The 18,843-nt window shown below is 39.6% G+C and overlaps 1 protein-coding gene across 1 annotated transcript; it reads right to left on the bottom strand.

Moving 5' to 3' along the window:
- Positions 1–12,511: 12,511 nt before the first annotated feature.
- On the bottom strand, positions 12,512–18,556 carry LOC137262023 (uncharacterized). The gene is made up of 3 exons (XM_067799819.1): positions 18,135–18,556; positions 15,157–15,618; positions 12,512–13,814 (listed from the first exon to the last, which is right to left on the bottom strand). Exons 1-3 carry the CDS (start codon positions 18,160–18,162, stop codon positions 13,570–13,572), a joined length of 735 nt encoding a protein of 244 aa, XP_067655920.1. The 5' UTR covers positions 18,163–18,556; the 3' UTR covers positions 12,512–13,569.
- Positions 18,557–18,843: the final 287 nt, after the last annotated feature.

Below are 18,843 nucleotides of genomic sequence, written 5' to 3'. Positions count from 1 at the left end.
ACTTTCCACGTTTGTCTAGGGATGATAATAATTGATAGCTTTGATACGGGTAGCGGTAATCGGGCATTCTGATAAGTTTAATCCAGTATCTGATTACTCTCATTTGACTCTCAATATGCATGTTATAGCGTCCTGTATCGCCAAGTACGGCTTTGTTGGAAGCAAATTTACCTACAGTAAGAAATCTTTTAAAATATGATGCATGCACATTTTCAATGGCTTCGAAATAGTTTACTCCCCAAATTTCAGATCCATATAACAATATTGGTGCTATTTTAGTGTCAAAAAGTAAGCAAGCTGAGTCAAATGAAATAAATTTATTAGCCTTAAAGAGTTTGAAAATGGGAAATAATGCCTTCTTAGCTTGTGCTGCAAGAGTTTTAGATGCCATGGACCAGTTTAATCGGCTAGAAAATAAAAGACCCAAATATTTATAATATGAAACAACATTCATACTTTTGCCCCGGAATAACCATTTTTCAGAATGTGCCACTATGCCCCCATTTCTAAAGACAACTATATTAGATTTTTCCATATTCAACTCTAGTCCCCATGTGTCACAAAATGTTTGAAGAATATTTATCTGTCTCTGCAGTCCGTTTACCATAAATGAAAACGTAACAATATCATCTGCAAAGAGAAGCAAAAGTAAATCTTTGATTTGGGGAGTAACAAATATTCCATTATTACATGATTTATACATATCATCTACAAGTTCATTAATAAAGAATATGAAGAGTACGGGGCTTAATACACAGCCTTGTCGCACACCAGCGGAAGTATTAACCGATTCAGTGTTGCCAGAATTAGTTCTAACACAGGCTGCAACAGAGTCATACATGCTTCTTAAAATATTATACATTTTGCCATGGCATCCTTTGGTATGTAACATAAATAGCAATTTCTTACGGTCAACAAAATCAAAGGCTTTCTTAAAGTCGATGAAAGCGCAATAGAATCTCCCTTTAGGTCTGCAGAGGTACTTTGTACATAATGACTGTAATATAAATAAATTATCAGTTGTACTATAATTGGATCTAAAACCAGCTTGAGCCTCGTCAAGTAGTTCGTTTAGGTCAACCCAGGCGCGTAAACGCTTTTCTAATATATTAGCAAATAATTTTCCAGAAATATTTAGAAGAGATATTCCACGATAGTTGCATGGTTCTGATACACTTCCAGACTTGAATAAAGGGACAATCATGCCTATATTCCATACCGATGGGAATTTACCACTGTCAAGAACTACATTAAATAAATCTTTCAAATATGACACTAAAGAAGTAAAAGTACATTTGTAAAATGAGGGAGGGATACCGTCATGCCCCGCTGCCTTATTCCATTTCAATTCATTTATAGATTTTATTACCTCCTCTTCGGTAATTGGAGTTGACAAAACATCATGCGAGAATGAAAGCTCTTCACAATCGTCACAGTTATGCGTTGAGACGAAATCGTACACTGATTTATCAAAATCTGAAAGCTGTTTTGTATCTCTACAGGTAAGGAGACCTTTGAAGTAATGATACCATTGGTACGGAGAAATATTATCTGTGGGAACTGTTTTCTGAAGATAGCGTTTTAACGTGCTCCAAAATATCTTACAGTCAGGATTTCTTGCTGCTATTTTAATATCATCTGCAGCTTTGGCTAAATAATTATCTTTTTTTTAATTCACAACATTTTTTAAAATTGTGTTTTGCATTCAAATAGGAATCGAGGTTAGAATCGCATTTATGCTTTCTGAAACAGTTTAAAAGTCTGTATTTTTCAGACTTAAGTTTGCCACATTCTTGATCAAACCAAGGAGGTTGGCGCGATTGACGGTGATAAGGTGAAGTGAGTCTGATGGCTCCTGCTCTAACGCCGGATAATTGAAGTAGGGATGTAATTTTTGAAATGGCAGAGTCAACATCAATATACAGTAGATCTCTGAAATCATTCAGGATACCATTCTTTATGCCATCTACCAAGTACGTATGAAAACTATCTCTCTGGTCCTCCCGTAGTTTATACCCTACGGACTTGAACATGGGTATTACTGTATCATTACTTACGCTAGGCGTGGAAGCGATTATGTCATGGATTACACAAACAATCGGGAGGTGATCCGACTCTGTACGAGGTTTAACCTCAAAACTATCAATATTGTTGAACATCTCAGATGAAATAAGCGCATAATCAACAGTACTACAGCCAGTCTTTGAAATGTAACTTAAACTTCCAGGGATATCAGGCAAACTTCTACCGTTCACAATGTGTATACTCATCGATTTACACAGCTCGAGTAAACACTTTCCATACATATTTGTGACAGTGTCATATGAACTGCGAGGTTTATCAAAGTTATCCTGCGCGTAATCGTCACCAACGGGTATATAGTCAGAACCGTCATTTACTATAAAATCTGGCTCACTCGCTGTTCTGGCATTAAAATCACCAAAGAAAATAAACTTACTGGCTGCCCCATAATCAAACAGTACTTGTAAAAGTCTATTTTCTAATATGTCTATGCCGTTGTCTTCTGAAGCAGTATACTCAGGCGATCTTTCTGGGTGGATGTATACAAATCCAATGAATATATGGAAATGTGCAGAGTCATCTGTTAATTTGAAAAATAAACAGTTCTCCCAGTCCATATACACTCTCTGAAAAAAAGAAGAAATATTCTTCCGGATAGAAACTGATATACCTCCTGAATATCTGCCAACATTATGTCGCCTGGCGGTATTGCATACAAAATTATCAAAATTACTGAATGTAACATCTAGGACGTGCTGTGCATCAGGACTCATTGTTTCAATACAACTGAATACATCATGAGATTCACAAAATGATGTAAAGTCAGGATCTAATATTTTGGTATTTATGGTTAATATCCTGCATTAGGAATAAACATTGCATTTAGCAATCCTTGCGAGCTAAATACGTAGTGTTTATTCCTAATGCAGGATATTAACTATTCCAAAACAAACTAGTATAATCACTTATTTATCATACAATATCATTCTTACTTTATAGTTTTTAAAAATGCGATTTGATTTGCAACAGATCATGAAAATAAACTTCCTGGGATGTGCTTGCATACATATGACGTCACAACCTCAGTGACGCAATTTTCTAATGATCACTCATTTGACTGCGTCACGTCATCTAGTTTCCATTAAGCTTTTATGGTAAAGAGCGTATTGTTGTCAACAAATCTTAGCTTACGTTTGAAAAATGACAAAAACATTTGCGTGGAATTTCAGAAAATTTCAAGTAACCTTTTGAACAACAAACGTACTTTAATGTTCGTGTGACATTGCATTGCTATGCCGTCCTCTCGCTAACATTGCCAGTCAGAAGGGAAACTTGTATCTTCACAAGCCTAAGGATTTCTATCTTTGCTTTGTGATTTACTCCATCTACCATCACCAGCCATGAATTTTCTGGGATCAAAACACTGACAGTACCGTAACCACGACCGTCAATCTTAACACGATCACCGACCCTTCACGCCATGTTGGTTTACACTCAGAAAGTAGTCCCTAAAATTTGCATATGACCTCAGTAATTTGCATCCATATCCGTATATGACTGAAGCGGATGCCTGAGGAGATCACAATCCACTGTATGACAGAAAAAGATATTTTAATCTTTTGTCATCGATGGAGGTATGTATATCCACATTTTTGTTCTAAAAATGCCATTTTGAACAGTCAAATTGATAAACTATCACTTAAGCGCTTCAGTCAAATTCTATGTCTTGCCTTATGAATGTTCATTCTTACTTATACTTATTCCTATGATGTTTTCTCAACATATGTGTGATATGTATCACTTGTGACATAAAATCTGTGTGACGATTACAAGTATACATTTAATCATAGTGTTAGGATGAGTGCGGGGACTTTTCATGACTTGAAATGAAGCGACCAGAGGATCAGATGATTGACGACTTTCTACAGTGAGATGCTCAAAAAACTGATTGAATGCAGATGCAGTGGGTGGAATGTTGGCAAAGACTATAAAATGTTGTATAGTATACCCAAGCATCCGCTCCAGGTAGTGGTGCCTGACTACCGAGTCGCCACAATCTGGGTAGTGAGTGAGTGAGTGAGTGAGTGAGTGAGTGAGTGAGTGAGTGAGTGAGTGAGTGAGTGAGTGAGTGAGTGAGTGAGTGAGTGAGTGAGTGAGTGAGTGAGTGAGTGAGTGAGTGAGTGAGTGAGTGAGTGAGTGAGTGAGTGAGTGAGTGGATATGGTTTCTCGCACCTTTAGTAATATTCCAGCAGTGTTATAGTGGAGGACTTCATACATTGTAGCCATGTAAGGAATAGAATGCTTTAACCAATAGCTTTCACGACAGTCAGCGTTCTATCTTCACCTTTCCTTGCACTCGATAATTGATTTTCAACACTTCATTATAAGTTGGAGTACATTTGTGTGCCTCGAACGATTTAATGTTTTGTTAACAGACGCTCTTAACTGGAGTGTTTCAACAGAAGGAACTCGTATCGAAAGAACTAAAACCGTCATAAATATATTATGCACCTGGTGGCAAAGCCGTGTTAAGTCAGAAGCTATTCAGGCTTAAGTTACATTAGATACAAGCAAACAGGTTCACAGGAAGATCATATTGACCTCGTGGAGTGGGTTTAGGAGATGTGGTAATTAGTTGAGTCGTTATTTCGAGAAAAACTTTGCATAAAATAATATGCATTTTCCCGACATTACGTACTAAATTGAATATGTACAATACATTCCTTCCACTTCACAACGCTTTCACAGTCCATAAAGCTGGGTACATGCGGCACTTCCTGACACGGCAGGAATGATATTATGTTTTGCATTTTAAAGATTGTATCTGAAAACGCCACGGTTCTCCTTGAGGACAGTGTCTTTATACAAACTAATAGGATTTGCGTCATGAATATCACCATAAATTTTTGCAGGACAGGGTTGGTGAGTCACAACGAAAACTAGATTCAATTATGCATTTTTAATAGGTCATGTACATGAGAAATAATACTGCATCCAAAACTGATCCTTGTAGTGTTCTCATGCTCTATACACTGGTAGCAACCTTCTGAAAATCAGCAAACCGTTGTTTTCCTTTTCTGTGAGCTTTTCTGCAAGACTTCATTTCTCCTTGAAACTGACATACAACGCAATCATTATAAAACGGATTATATTACTTAGTGCAATCCCTAAAGGAGTGATGTATTAAGACCGGGCGGGACAGCTTATAATTAGGAATGGCCAGCGAGTCCTAACTTGACACACAGAAGGGAACAAGCTACTAAGACATATTTTATATCATTGGAAAGATCCCAAGGAAATGAACACGAAAAGTTCATGTGGCAATGTGTTCACGTGTTAATAAGCTCACAAACTGGCTCTGAAAAAGCATTTCTGCAGAAATTTCTGGCGACTTTTTTTCTGCAGAAATTTCTGGCAGAACGTTTGTTTCCTGCAGAAAGTTCTGGCAGAATTTTTTATTTCACTACCAGAATTATCTTAATTTAATAAAATTAAAGACTAAAATTAATGATACTCCTGCGTGAGTGGTAGTTTCATGTTTATTCCAAGTAATAAGCACTTAGCATGATCAACTGATCTGATATTTTTCTTTTGCTACCAGAATTATCTTAGTTGTATACACCATCGTTATATAATTTAATATAGACTTTATTTAAATGATGTCATTTTCCCCTGTTTAAAGCCTATTAGTACCAGACAACAGAGTATTTTACAGTGTGAATTTGACCGTAATTCATTACAGCTTTTACAATTTAAAAGGCTTATGCATTATTCCCATCCGTTTCATTATAACACAGTTGTAAGTTCTCAGTGGATTCACCTCGTGCAAGATTAATTTAACAGTATTGGGGTGCAATTTCCAGTCCCAATAAGCCTTCATTGTTTTGTATGCGATATGGGTTGAAGGTGAATAGAGACGAAAGCGGACATATACTACATACATACAATAATAACAATGTAAGACATGTGAGCCATAATTTGAATTCATCAGCATGCCCGAAAAGACCAGCATACCAGATGAGATGATAAACAATACCTATGCGATAATGCATCAGTGTTCAAAGTGACAATACCCGCGAAAATGTAATTGCCTCGCTGAAACAATGATTTATGCTTGTCTTCTAATGACAATATGCAATTGCAATACTCAACTTCAATCATTGATCAACTTAACACCTGTCAGGCTATACACCATAAACAAACCACCGAGTTTTCACACCTGTTAATTGGTGTTTTATCAGGTTGTCTCTATAAGCGGTCATCGTTCAGGTTCGGTTGTCCTTGGGTGGACACCGCGGTTAATAACTGCGCAATCCAGAGAGCAGCCTCTGGGGAATACACCGAAACAATGCCAGTTGGTGCTGCATGGACAATAGACATTTTGTAGAGTATATCCAGTATTGTTCGTCGGTTCAAGGTCACATGCAAGACAAAACAGTTCTTTGCAGATTCTGATTCGGTAACATATTATCAAAAATGCAAATATAAGTTATAAAGTTGAAAAATAACGCGATTAAAAAAACCACGTAGTCGGAGTTCAAACCCTTCCCCAGGGCTGGGGAGAAAAGTGGTTTCACCACCCACAGCACATGTGCAGTGATTAGCTTGAGCCGGGAAGCCATCTCGTATAAACACAAGTGATGTGTGCAAGATTATCGTTGCGATCGAAGTGGGAGGACAAGAGACGTGTCTTGTGGTTACAAGCATCTTGGGTCGGCAGTAATAACAATACACTGGTAACAATACCTGCACATTTGCAACCCATGTTTTTCAAACATTGTGTAGTATTAGAAATGGTAATTTCATTGTTCAGCCTGAAAACTGAAATGTTTTAAATCATGTGTATGGAAACATAGACAAATATAATGATTATGACAAGCAGTCTCTGTCACAGACAAAACGCAATGTCTGTTTATTGTCACCTGTCACTCTGCTTGTCTGCTTATGACAATATGCAGTTGCAATACTCAGCTCCAATCATTGATCAACTTAACACCTGTCAGGCTATACACCATAAAGAAACTACATTGATATATGGCTCGTGCACCCGGGGTCTGTCTCTGTCACATTATGTAATAACACAGACAGGCAGGTGCAATTCCTGTACACATGACATGTTACTACGTCTGTGGGCTGCAAACGAACCACCTCCATTTTCCCCGGATGACTGGGTCGGACGGAACTGGGTGCAAACTCACATTATTCAGTTTCAAGTTCTATATGTACAAAACCCAACATTTCAATATATAATATTTATGGATAACAACTTCTTCTATTGTATATGCTTAGATGTGGATGGGTGAATCATAATAATTGGAATATTTTCAAACAGTTAAACACTGTATTTTGTCCGAATCCACAAGTGACTAACATAAGTCTTTCTATTCCTGTTTCAAAAACATGTAACTGATAATATGACGACTGTACACTGGAACACTGATATAAAGTGTCATCATCACAGACACATTTATACAATTTAACATTTCTACCACTGGCCTTTGTTACGAAAACACGCCCATCAACTTATCTCACTAGCTTCTGTCATGATGACATGATAATTCACTCACTGGGGTCTTGGTGAAAAAGGGTAGCAATAACAAATATAAACGGGATATTGTACCACGTTAGTCATTCTTGAATGGCATTTTGTCCGTCCCCCAATGAGACGGCTGACAGTAACATGTTACTCCGATAACCGATAGATAATTGGATCAGGCCAGGTGGGAACTAAACACAACAAACAGCGCAGCCATGAAGCAAATAATCAGGAGGCATTAAGTACTAAAAGCAGTAGTAAGCGAGCAGGTGCTGATTGATAAAGTCTGCTTCATCTGACCTCTTTGCCAAGAAGTACGCCTGAAACATTGTGTATGGAGTACGTCTAACACAGAACTAAACCAAAGCATCTAATGGCATAATGATAATATTATGAATCGTTCAAATTCCTCATACCGGCCTTGGAGGTATTAACATCATCCTCATCCTTTTTTTATTACCTGAAATTTACAAATACATTCAGATCATAAATTCATGTGTCACAAATTATCTGATACAAGTGAAAGGACGATCTAATACACACTCTTCCAAATATTTAGCCATTTAAATGTATTTACACAAAATAGTATTTGTCTAGATATTTTTGTCACTATGATTGTACTATCAAGAACACATCATCTAAAGAAAGTCCATAATAAGGTATCCAAATTTGAAAGAGAGTCTGTAATTTTATTCAGTGAAGATAATTCTGGTGGTGAAATAAAAAATTCTGCCACAAATTTCTTCAGAAAGAAATTCTGCCAGACATTTCTGCAGAAATGCTTTTTCAGGGCCAATTTGTGAGCTTATTAACACGTGAACATACTGGCACATGAACTTTTCGTGTTCATCTCCTTGGGATCTTTCCAATGATATAAAATATGTCTTTGTAGCTTGTTCCCTTCTGTGTGTCAAGCTAGGACTCGCTGAACATTCCTAAGTTGTCCCAGGCGGCCTTTATTGTTACTTTTTACTGTGGTATGTTTTATGAATCAGCATTACATTAGCAGTTATTAGGAATACTAGGGGTTGCTCTAGCTTAATTCTGCATGAATAATATTTTGGTAGGCCAGGGTTTGGTGAATAAGTGACTTTAGATTTACCCCGCATATAGAAATATTCTTGTAACATCACGGGAACACTGCAGATGGGCTTCATACATTGTACCTAATTGAATCGAGCCCGGGTCTCGACGAGCGAACACTTTAACGCTACGCCTCTGGCCCTCTTCATGGCGTTATGATTCATTTCCACTGATCCATTCATATCTTTCTTACCGTTTATTAAGTTTTACTGCCGAAAAGAAGCTTTTTGGCTAAATCGAGACTGTTTAATGACTGCCTATAGTGTTTGGTGTTCAACAGACTGGAAGGTAGGCAAGAAGAAGATTACGAACTTCGTACTCGTGATGAAATCTTGAAATCCGGTGAGCGAACTCCTCGAATGTTTGTAAAACTGACACTTATACAAAAATTAAATCAATAATCCGATCACACAAGTTGAGTTCTAAGTGTATGTAAACATGCACACACCTGCAAACACACGCCTGTACTCTGAGAATGTTTCCCTTTGTGGTGTTCCATAAGTTATTCATACGAAGACTTCGTTGATACAACAATTGTTTGTCTCAGACAAAACAATCGTGTCTCTAACTGAGGACACTAGCGAGTTTTAAACAACAGCACCACAAACGTACACCTAGAATTAACGCGTGACAGAAATACATAGGACACAAGAAATACGTATAATGTTTGTGTTTCTAAGCAGTCTTTACAGAGCTGAGATAATATCGGCGCAACGTTTAACTCAATCCAACGTATAACTCTAATTTTAACTGTGTCTCAATCTCGGCTGTCATTGATCTGAAATATTTCGGTTTCCTCAAGGATGTATCTTTTCAAAAGAATCCAATAACGGATTTTTCAAGTGTGTTTCATTCACGTCATCAAGCCCCCGAGGGCGTTGGGGTGTGGTTTGGGTGTGGGTGTTTGGGGTGGGGAGTAGGGGAAAGGTGTGTGTGTTTGGGGTTGGGGGAGGTTAAAGTACTGTAAAGGTATTGTCCCGATATATGTAACGTATCCAGTGGAATGAGCAGCGGTAACACCTATGAAATCATAATGCCTGCCCAGGGACAGTAAGCAAGCTTCAAGGCCAGGACTTTGTAAATGTAGGGTGAAAGTAGGATGTGCCAGCATTTACTGGTCCTGATGTGAGATGATATCCATATGTGAGATGAAGCATATGGTTGTCCATCTCATGTCTAAAAAGTATGCTGGGATAGAAGATGGTTAAAACATTTACTCGACCCCACATGGGCGCAAAGTTTTAAGCTTATTTCATTATTGTGCACCACTTTGATACTGCATGACTATTACTAAAAAGCAGTCACTGTGTAAAACCAGTCCAACCGATTCAATCACTCACGTTGGACTGGTCAGTGTCGAATATCTCTAATGCAGTCTTTGAAGATCTGGTTTTGAACTGGTCTTCTGTAACCCATGCTAGCCCTGAGCAAACTAACGGTATCAAGCGGTCAGTGTCACTGAATGAGCTGATGAATGTCATTGTATCCTAAAAGCGTGACCCACGTTCGAGATTGTAATCACTAGATTGCCTGGTCCATACAGATTGAAATACAGCTGATGTATTGTCAGCTGGCTAACGCTGGTCACTTGGGAAAAAGACCCTGCCCAACGCAAAACAACAGTAACCAGGCAATAGAAATGCTGAATCGGCAGCTTCACAAGTGGCCGTCGCACGATGGTTTCATGTTCATCTATTCACTGTTGCTCGCCTCAGACACAGTTTCATCACCACTGGGACAGTTGCCGACAGACGCCGACTTGGAGCCGACTCGGAGCCGACTTGGAGCGCCACCTGTACCAACTGCTTCTCAGGACAGTCACACCAAGCTTCAGTAGCTGCCCTACAGGTCCAAAACAGCTGTTGATACAGTTGGGGGAACAGCTGGGACATGGCAACGTCGTACCAGCCCACAAACAGTCCGAAGGCGCCTGGCTGCTGTTGGTATCCTGATGTTAGGGGGTTTGACGATGTAAGACAAAAAAGTGATTTTTATCTTAAATATCTTGTAAAGTTTTGTTTTTGCCAACCTTGAGTGATACAGATATATTCATCTATTTCGCACAAAAATATCGTGTTTCCTATCAAAATAACGTTAACGACATCGTATCGACGATCGGTATTTTTTATGTGTTGAGCCCCACTTTTACATCCGCACAGCGAGAGAGTGTTTGGATATTAACGTGGATATTCGAACCCGCACCCCCAGAGTCAGGCACCTAATCGCCAGCACACAAAGTCAGCTGCCTAACCCGCTCAGCCACCGCGACAAAATTGAAAGTCGGACAACTGGTAGTCTAGACTGCGTACTTTGTGTACCCCTTGGTTAAACAGGCAACTGATTTTGCATCTGAAGTGGTATTAACGATCTTGGGTAAATAATGTCGATGTTTATTTGCTCTTCACATAACTTAATTTCTGGATTTCAATTGTCAATAAAACGTCTCACGACAGGAACTGGGCATCCGCCCTACCGACGAAACTGTTTGTGCACGCCAATTGCGCATGTATTTCCCTGATATAGCGCTAGCAATGCAATCGTCGAAATCACCAGAACGTCGAATTCAGATCGCTTTTGGATATACACAGATCGACCTTACCAAGGTCAGATTTTACTGCGTCGTCATCGACTTGCCCGACATCGATGGGGTACAATCAGGAGTACCTAGGTACAACTCTATGGCGTGATGTCATCTTCTTCGATGATGAATCAGGAGTACCTAGGTACAACTCTATGGCGTGATGTCATCTTCTTCGATGATGAATCAGGAGTACCTAGGTACAACTCTATGGCGTGATGTCATCTTCTTCGATGATGAATCAGGAGTACCTAGGTACAACTCTATGGCGTGATGTCATCTTCTTCGATGAATCCGATTCCACCTCAGTTTTCCTGATATACACCACTGTATTTACCGACATCTATCAATATTAACCTCCAACACTCAACATTATGTTACCAATGTCCTTCGTCCAGCGTTACTCCCATTGCTGGCTCGATATGGCGTCCGTGGACATCAGTCTTTCAACATGACAACGCCACGACGGATTCGAACGTAAATCGTGCCGCCATGAACTGTAGCAGGAGTGACACAGGCATCACTAGCAAACAATCCCACAAGGCCTCTGTGTCAGTCCACGCCTCGGCGGCTCCAGGGATGTGTCAGGGCTCAGGGTGGGCCTACCCGATATTGAACCTTGCTGACCCCTGCTGTGTTCTGTGACTCTCAGACGTTCCTGATTTATGCCTTTGTAAAAGGTTCTTCCATGACATTATTGATAAGTGTTTGCCAAATTGTTTTGTCCTTAATATATGTATCCTTGGTGCCATTTGTTACAGTAAATCAGCTTTGAATTGGAAATAGCGGTGTAATATTATATAATGTTTGTTTGATCCTGTGTTGGGCAACGTCAAAGTTATATAGTTTACCTTATACGTCTCTAGCAATATTCCAACAATAATATTAAATAAGACCACCGGAAATGGGCTTCACAGATTGCCCCTATATGGGGAATCGAACACGGCTCTTCGGCGGGACGAGCGAACGTCTCACGACTGTCAGAATTTCATTTCGTTTACTGAATATATTGAGTGCCACACAGAGTTGCACCACATTTATTCAGTGGATAGGTCATGTCAGGGGAATATTCAACAGAAACGATCACAGACAGTATTTTGAAAGGAGGAAACTGTGCATATATACGAGTAACACATCAAACGCTCACTGGTTGATATTGGATATATTATTGAATCCAAAAAACGCCACATTAAGGAAATTAAATAAACACATACCTGTAGCCTGTGTCTGCTTTCAAGTTGAAATAAACGTTAACCAGAAATTCATGAAAAGAACAACAAAAGACAAAAACGTTGCCATGTGATGAACAACTGTACTCTTCAGTGAAGTACGTTTACAAATTAATACAAATCACTATACAGGTAAAATCAACCACAGTTGAATGCAAAAACAGTCATTAAAGCAATATAGATAATGATGGTAATATTCACCGCACGGCACTGATGGGGAAGTTTCTAAAATACACTGGATACATATACCTGAAGAATGGTATAATCGTGTTTGAATTCACCAGGGCAATGCCCCATCTCTGCAACCATTTGTGAGAGTGGAACCCAGCACAGTTTTCAGGTAGTATGTTAGCAACTGGTAGCATCTTAGACAATCAGTCTGTCGATGATTGCTATCGATAATACGAAAAACCTCGAAAACGCCTAAGGATTTGAAGGTCAGTCCACGATGACCTCTGTGGAAGGATTGGCCTTCTTTGATAAAATATCACGGGCAATATTTAGTCGGGTATGTGGTACTTTTTGTTTGAAATATACCTCGTAATTGTGTATTAGAAAGAACATAGCTAAGAAAATTGCGTTGCCTAATTGAAAGTTTTTAATAATGATAGGGCCATAAACGGTGAATGATGCAAACACACACGCACGTACGCACGTACGCACACACACAAACACGCACGCGCGGATACGTTTTCAGTTGTTTTTCTGCCATTTCGAGTTTTTATTTTCGGACTTATTACGGCTGAAATCAAATGTTATTTTAATTGCCTATAATCAGGAAACGAAACCCCACTGGCAATTCATAAGGGTGTTAGTACCTGCACCGAAACGTCGCAATCATTCCAGTAAAGAAGTTGTCTATCCACAAAACTTGCTTTTCCTTCATGGTAATAATCACAAGTCACTGGAATGTTTTCAACGAATCTTCATTGGCATGAAATTGTGATCGCTTAAGTAATGTTTATTAATATTGAAATAAATCAGAGTTGTCGTTCTTGCTTGAAGTAATCCTGATAACCATACACGGATATGAAGTTAGTTGGAATAACAAGAGCAGGTCACAAATGACCCAGTGCATGGGTTTTCGCTGCCATACCAAATAAAGTGATAAGAAGCATCGTTCACACATTACTCTCCATCCACGTTTTCCAAGTGTTGTCAGGGTGGATATCAACGGAACGTGGCCGTTCAAAGTATAACTGACAGGTGATGGTTGTGCTCTGGTAACTGACTGACCTACAGCTGATCCTGCCGTGACATTTTATGATGCAGTGTATCAGAGAGGAGGCCGTCACTGAAGACAACATTTGGCGTGTACTCCAACCATTAGGCACCACAAGCTCAAAGTAATTCCCGGGGTAGCCATCTAAACAAAGAACATAGGTTTACAACCTATGTATTACATCCAGATCAATGTGAAAAGAAGTGAGAAAGAACATTTCTCAAAGTCGAATAACTTTTCAGCAGTCAACCTTTCTTTGCTGTGGAGAATAATAATTCCAGCAGATCTAGCTTAGATGCATTTCACAACTTTCGGAAACAATTTCATGTGCTCTTGTCGGCGGAGTCTTGCTAAAATGTTATTTGATGAGGGTTACATTCATGGCCTCAGAAAGTCTTTCAAAAAGCGTAATATGCAATCGAACATTATTTGGACTTTGTATTTGTCCACGAGAACAGTTCACTTGCATTTGCATCTGTTGGCGACAGGTTCCCTCGGTGGACCATGAAACCGCAATATTGTTTTGTACAACAGATAATAACAAACGATAAATACCCACTTTGACTTTTCCCGTGCAGCAGTGATATTCTTATGATCACCAGTTAATGCCATCTAAAGAACGAGCATAGTTGTACAGCCCATGTTTTACAGACTGATCAATGTGTGAAGAATCAAAATGGCAAAGAACTGTCCACAAAATCCAATAACTGTTCAACAGTCAGCCTTGCTTTACTTCGAGGGATGTTGAGGTAAGTCTAGCTATAGGTGAATAAATTTCACAACTTTTAAAAACAATGGGGCGAACTCTTGTCAGGGGAGACGTGCTCAAATATGGCTGGAAAAGGCTTTCGAAAAGTGTTACATTCAGATATTATTTTGACATGTGACTTGGAATGATCTTGTATTCCTTTGTTTTTCGGTGTGAAGAATTTACTTGTCTTTGCATGTATTTGTGACGGGTCCCACTTGTGGGTCGGTGTGCGCTCATCTTTTAACAAACACGTGATATCCTTATCATTTGGAAGTTATAAGAATACATTTCTGTGATACAGCTGGCATCGCACAATTCACTTCGCCTTTAGCAGATATGTCTTATGATGAAGCAAATGGTTTTGTAGCCTTGTATCATTTCTGTGCATGTTTTATTAAAGAAAGAAAGAACACACATTATTCATCCAAACTGTACGGATACGATTACTTACAAAGCATCGCCATATAACCGCAGTATTGTTTAGTGTAAAAGATAATAACAAACGATACACTTTTGAGGTGACTCATTTTGACTTTATAGGTGTAGCAATTGCCATCTTATTACCGTCAGCAGGTAATTATTTGCACAAAGATCTTCTCGACGCAAATACAATATATGACGACAGAAGTAGATATTCTGTCAATACTTTCAACATCAGAAAATAGTCGATACGCTTTATGCATCTACAAAGAAATCAAGACTCCTACATATTTGGGGGTTGTTGGTTTTCCTTACCGAATTCCCAGTCAAATACTGCATTCCATCCGGATCCAACTGCAAAATACTGGACGTCAAAGTCCCTCTGCTGGTCAGTAAACATGAAGGTTCGTTCTCCCACGTAAGCTCCTTCGCCGACGCTAAGCAATCTGCCTGTCCAGTTGACCCACATTGGCCTCATCTCGTTACAATTCAAGTATGGGTATCTTTGAGAGTATCGGGTTGAACAAGCACTGCACGGCTCCATCAAACACTTATCATTTCCCCATCCACCAAGCAGAATGTAGGCGTTCTTAGCTGAGCTGAAGTCGGGTCCATCATACAGTCGTATGTAACCATCATTGCACCCTTTGACCCGGAAGAGAATTGCTGACCTACTCTTGATGTCAACGCCATAGTCGTGCGTGTTGTACATCTTGCGGTCTCCGGTAGAAATGACGTTGATCTTTGTGCAGGAACCACAGACGATCAAACAGTAGCCTGTGAACGGATAACACATTAAAGTGAGATTTAAGTATGGATGCATTTTGAGATGTGTCACTTTTTGTGCGTTCACATTACATGACATGCCTAGTAAGCAAGTTAACTTAATGCATTCTGAGGCATATTTAAGCTGGCAATATTATCTGGAAGACGTCATTGGTTTCATTCCCGCCCAGATCATCAAGTGATCGACCCATAGCGCAATGCCTTCGATTCAACAACCCATGTCGTTCTAACCCAAGTCATAATCAGGCCGTAGGAATGAAAGACGGCATTACGACATTCTGATATCAGAGAAGATAACTGGTGGTAGGGATAGCATGAGACGTGACGACAAAATTATATTAGAATAACTGGTTGAAAGAATGGGAGAGAAGTCATTACGACCTTACTTTGTTAACTGGTTGTAAGAATGAAAGGAGACATGACGACCATATTGTTCTCGGAGCAGGATGAGAGATGACACAGCAACCTTACTTTGTTTCCGGAACAGTTAACTGGCCGCCATGAGGAAAAATACATCACGACCGTATCTTGACCATTCAAAAAAAAAACACTTATGCATATGACGTCTTGCGGTAATGCTATGGGTGAGTGAGTGAGTGAGTGAGGTAGTTTTACACTGCACTCAGCAAACTTCCACCTATATGGCGGTGGTCTGGAAATCATCGAGTTTGGACCAGACAATCCAGTGATCAACAACGTGAGCATCGATCTGCGCAATTGGGAACCGGTGACATGTGTCAACCAAGTCATCGAGCCTGACCACCCGATCTAGAACAGACCTTCACGGATGCAATGGCCCTAAAGGCATTGAATGGCTACAATCGTTGAATAAAAATGTATTGTTAGATCTGCTGCTTTGTGCAGTTTCCGACTGAGCAAGGAGGAAAACAAGAAAAATCCTTTCAGACAATTTAAGCTACACACAATGAATGTACAACTCTATGTTCGCTGGAATTATAACATGTATTTACTGTTAATAGTAACAGTGCTGATAATGTTGAAAACAAAAAATAGTGAAATAATCGATTCAGAATAAAATAATAAATACGCTTGAAATCACAGGTGCTTGTATTACAGAAAATAATACGTCCTGGGTCCAACAAGATTGCACTGATATCCATATACATACAAAGAAGGAAAGGGATGTAACGCGCACAATGTTGTCAAACACCCTAGTCTCGATTATGGGCGAATTCTGTGTGTGAAATTGTAGAATATACAACCGCGATTCTTACTGAAATAAAGCCAGACAAATTATTTTTCGAATAAATCCAAAATTATCAAAATCGAAGCACTATGTATCGAGTAACGTTGCTTGGAACTCGTTAAAAGTCAACTTTTACATCTGTACGCCAAAAAGTTGAAAAACCTGTCAACGAAAATCATCGCCTCTCGGAGAAGAAATACTATGTATTTCACTTAAAAACACCCGATCGGCGAAAAAACATAGCCTTGCCGTAATCGCTAGATATTCCGCTTCAGTTCTACAACCTCTCAAATGGAATAGGTTATTCTTTTACCTTCAATACAAGAATTTATTGAGAAATTAGCGGCATCGAGTGATCGAGTCCACCATGGACTGCCCTACACCCTCAATAGGCTCGCAACAACACGATATATAGCGCCACGAAATACAAATAATTTTATTTTGACCAATCAGAGAGCAGCTGGTCGTTGGCGCGAGCATATTGAGGGTGAAGGACAAACATGGTGTATGGCCTGACGATCAGTATGATCTGAGAGATATTCAATGGAGTTCATGTGTGGTGAACGAGTTGGCTGAGGCGATACGTTGACGTTTACGCGCAGGTATTCTCGAACAATTTTGGCAATGTGAGGACTTGAAATGTTGCGCTGCAAAATGACTCCTCCTGACTGTTGTCGAATAAAGGACACATCAAAAGGTATCAGCACTTCATCCCTGTATGGCTTGGCATTCAAATTCCCCATTGTTCTGTGGTCTTAAATGCTGCTCCATACCGTTACGCCTCTTCTTGAACGCAATTTGGCGACAGTCGATCTCCTCTCTGTCGAGCAGCTCGAACTCACCCAGTCGATCGCTTCTGGACAGACTAACCGACTTCAACCTGTAAGCAACGTCTCTCAGCGACGTCGCCACCAATGCCCATGGTAGTCTGCGGTGACGCTTAGACATATCAAGGCCATTCCAAGGAACGAACAAAAGGCTTGTACACTATCAATACCTGGTTGTTGAAGGACCGTTCGTCTGCTGATTACGTGTAATTGTGTTGTCTCCACCGTTGACCTTGCCGTCACGAATCGTTTGAGGGACCCGATTCTTTTTATTTTACGCCCCATATAAGTAAATGTAAGTGAAAGTCCTGCTTTGGATGTTATTTGTACTTCATATCACAGAATAATGAATCGCTTCTACTGCCCCGTAAATATCTCAGGAACATTTTGGAGTTACACCCAATGTACGTTACAAAGTTCCTTTACCCTGAAATGTTTGAAAATGGATTGTAAAAAGCACAATGTGTAATTACCTGCCAAAATGTTCATGGAGAATTCCATCGTTGTCCAGAAGCACTAGAGTAGCACTGACGAAAATTATGTCCTCACAGTATAAGAGCTCTGTCCTGCATTGACAGCATACCCACACATGCACATTCAACCTGTTAAATATTAACAAGTACATGGTTTAACATGCCTCTCCCCTATAGTGTGATCCTTTGTGAGTATGGCAGACAATACCTCCTGGGAAATATTCCATGAATATTTAGTCTTGCGAAAGCAGAAGACGTAATCAATCAGTGACAATCGGGAAGTGAATCGTTATCGATGGGACGGATGTTTTATTGTCCAAACTCCTTTGTTTACAAAACGGCCGGCCGGTGGTTCTGTCCTCTGGTTCTTTCACAGAACTTTCAAGTAACGGTATGCGAGTAACTGACTGCTTTTTCACAGTGAACTAACACAGGCATTCACCGGTCATATATCGAGATGCAATGTCAGTGTTTACCCGGGATGTCAAGCTCACCTATATTATCATGACGCCGAGACAGCTTGTCTGTTTAATGCCATTAAAGGTCACATATACTCTAATAGGGTACAAATGCAAAATCACCTGCTGACATCGTTATAAATGAAACCCCGACATTAGAACTGCTCATTTCGATCTTTAATTACCTTAAATCGACCTTTTTGTCAACAGTGCACAATTCTCAGCCGCAAACGAAATTTCAACCAATCAGA

The sequence above is a fragment of the Haliotis asinina genome, chromosome 14 (genome assembly GCF_037392515.1).
Source record: "Haliotis asinina isolate JCU_RB_2024 chromosome 14, JCU_Hal_asi_v2, whole genome shotgun sequence".
NCBI lineage: Eukaryota > Metazoa > Mollusca > Gastropoda > Lepetellida > Haliotidae > Haliotis > Haliotis asinina.
This window is presented reverse-complemented; position numbering and strand designations above follow the sequence as displayed.

What these genes read in the sequence shown, in the direction of transcription:
- LOC137262023 (XM_067799819.1), bottom strand. Translation starts at nt 18,162, where the DNA reads ATGGAATTCTCCATGAACATTTTGGCAG. An exon ending in CTCCATGAACATTTTGGCAG is followed by an intron (nt 15,619 to 18,134) that starts GTAATTACACAT and finishes ATCCGTTCACAG; the next exon opens with GCTACTGTTTGATCGTCTGT. An exon ending in AGTATTTGACTGGGAATTCG is followed by an intron (nt 13,815 to 15,156) that starts GTAAGGAAAACC and finishes TTCTTTGTTTAG; the next exon opens with ATGGCTACCCCGGGAATTAC.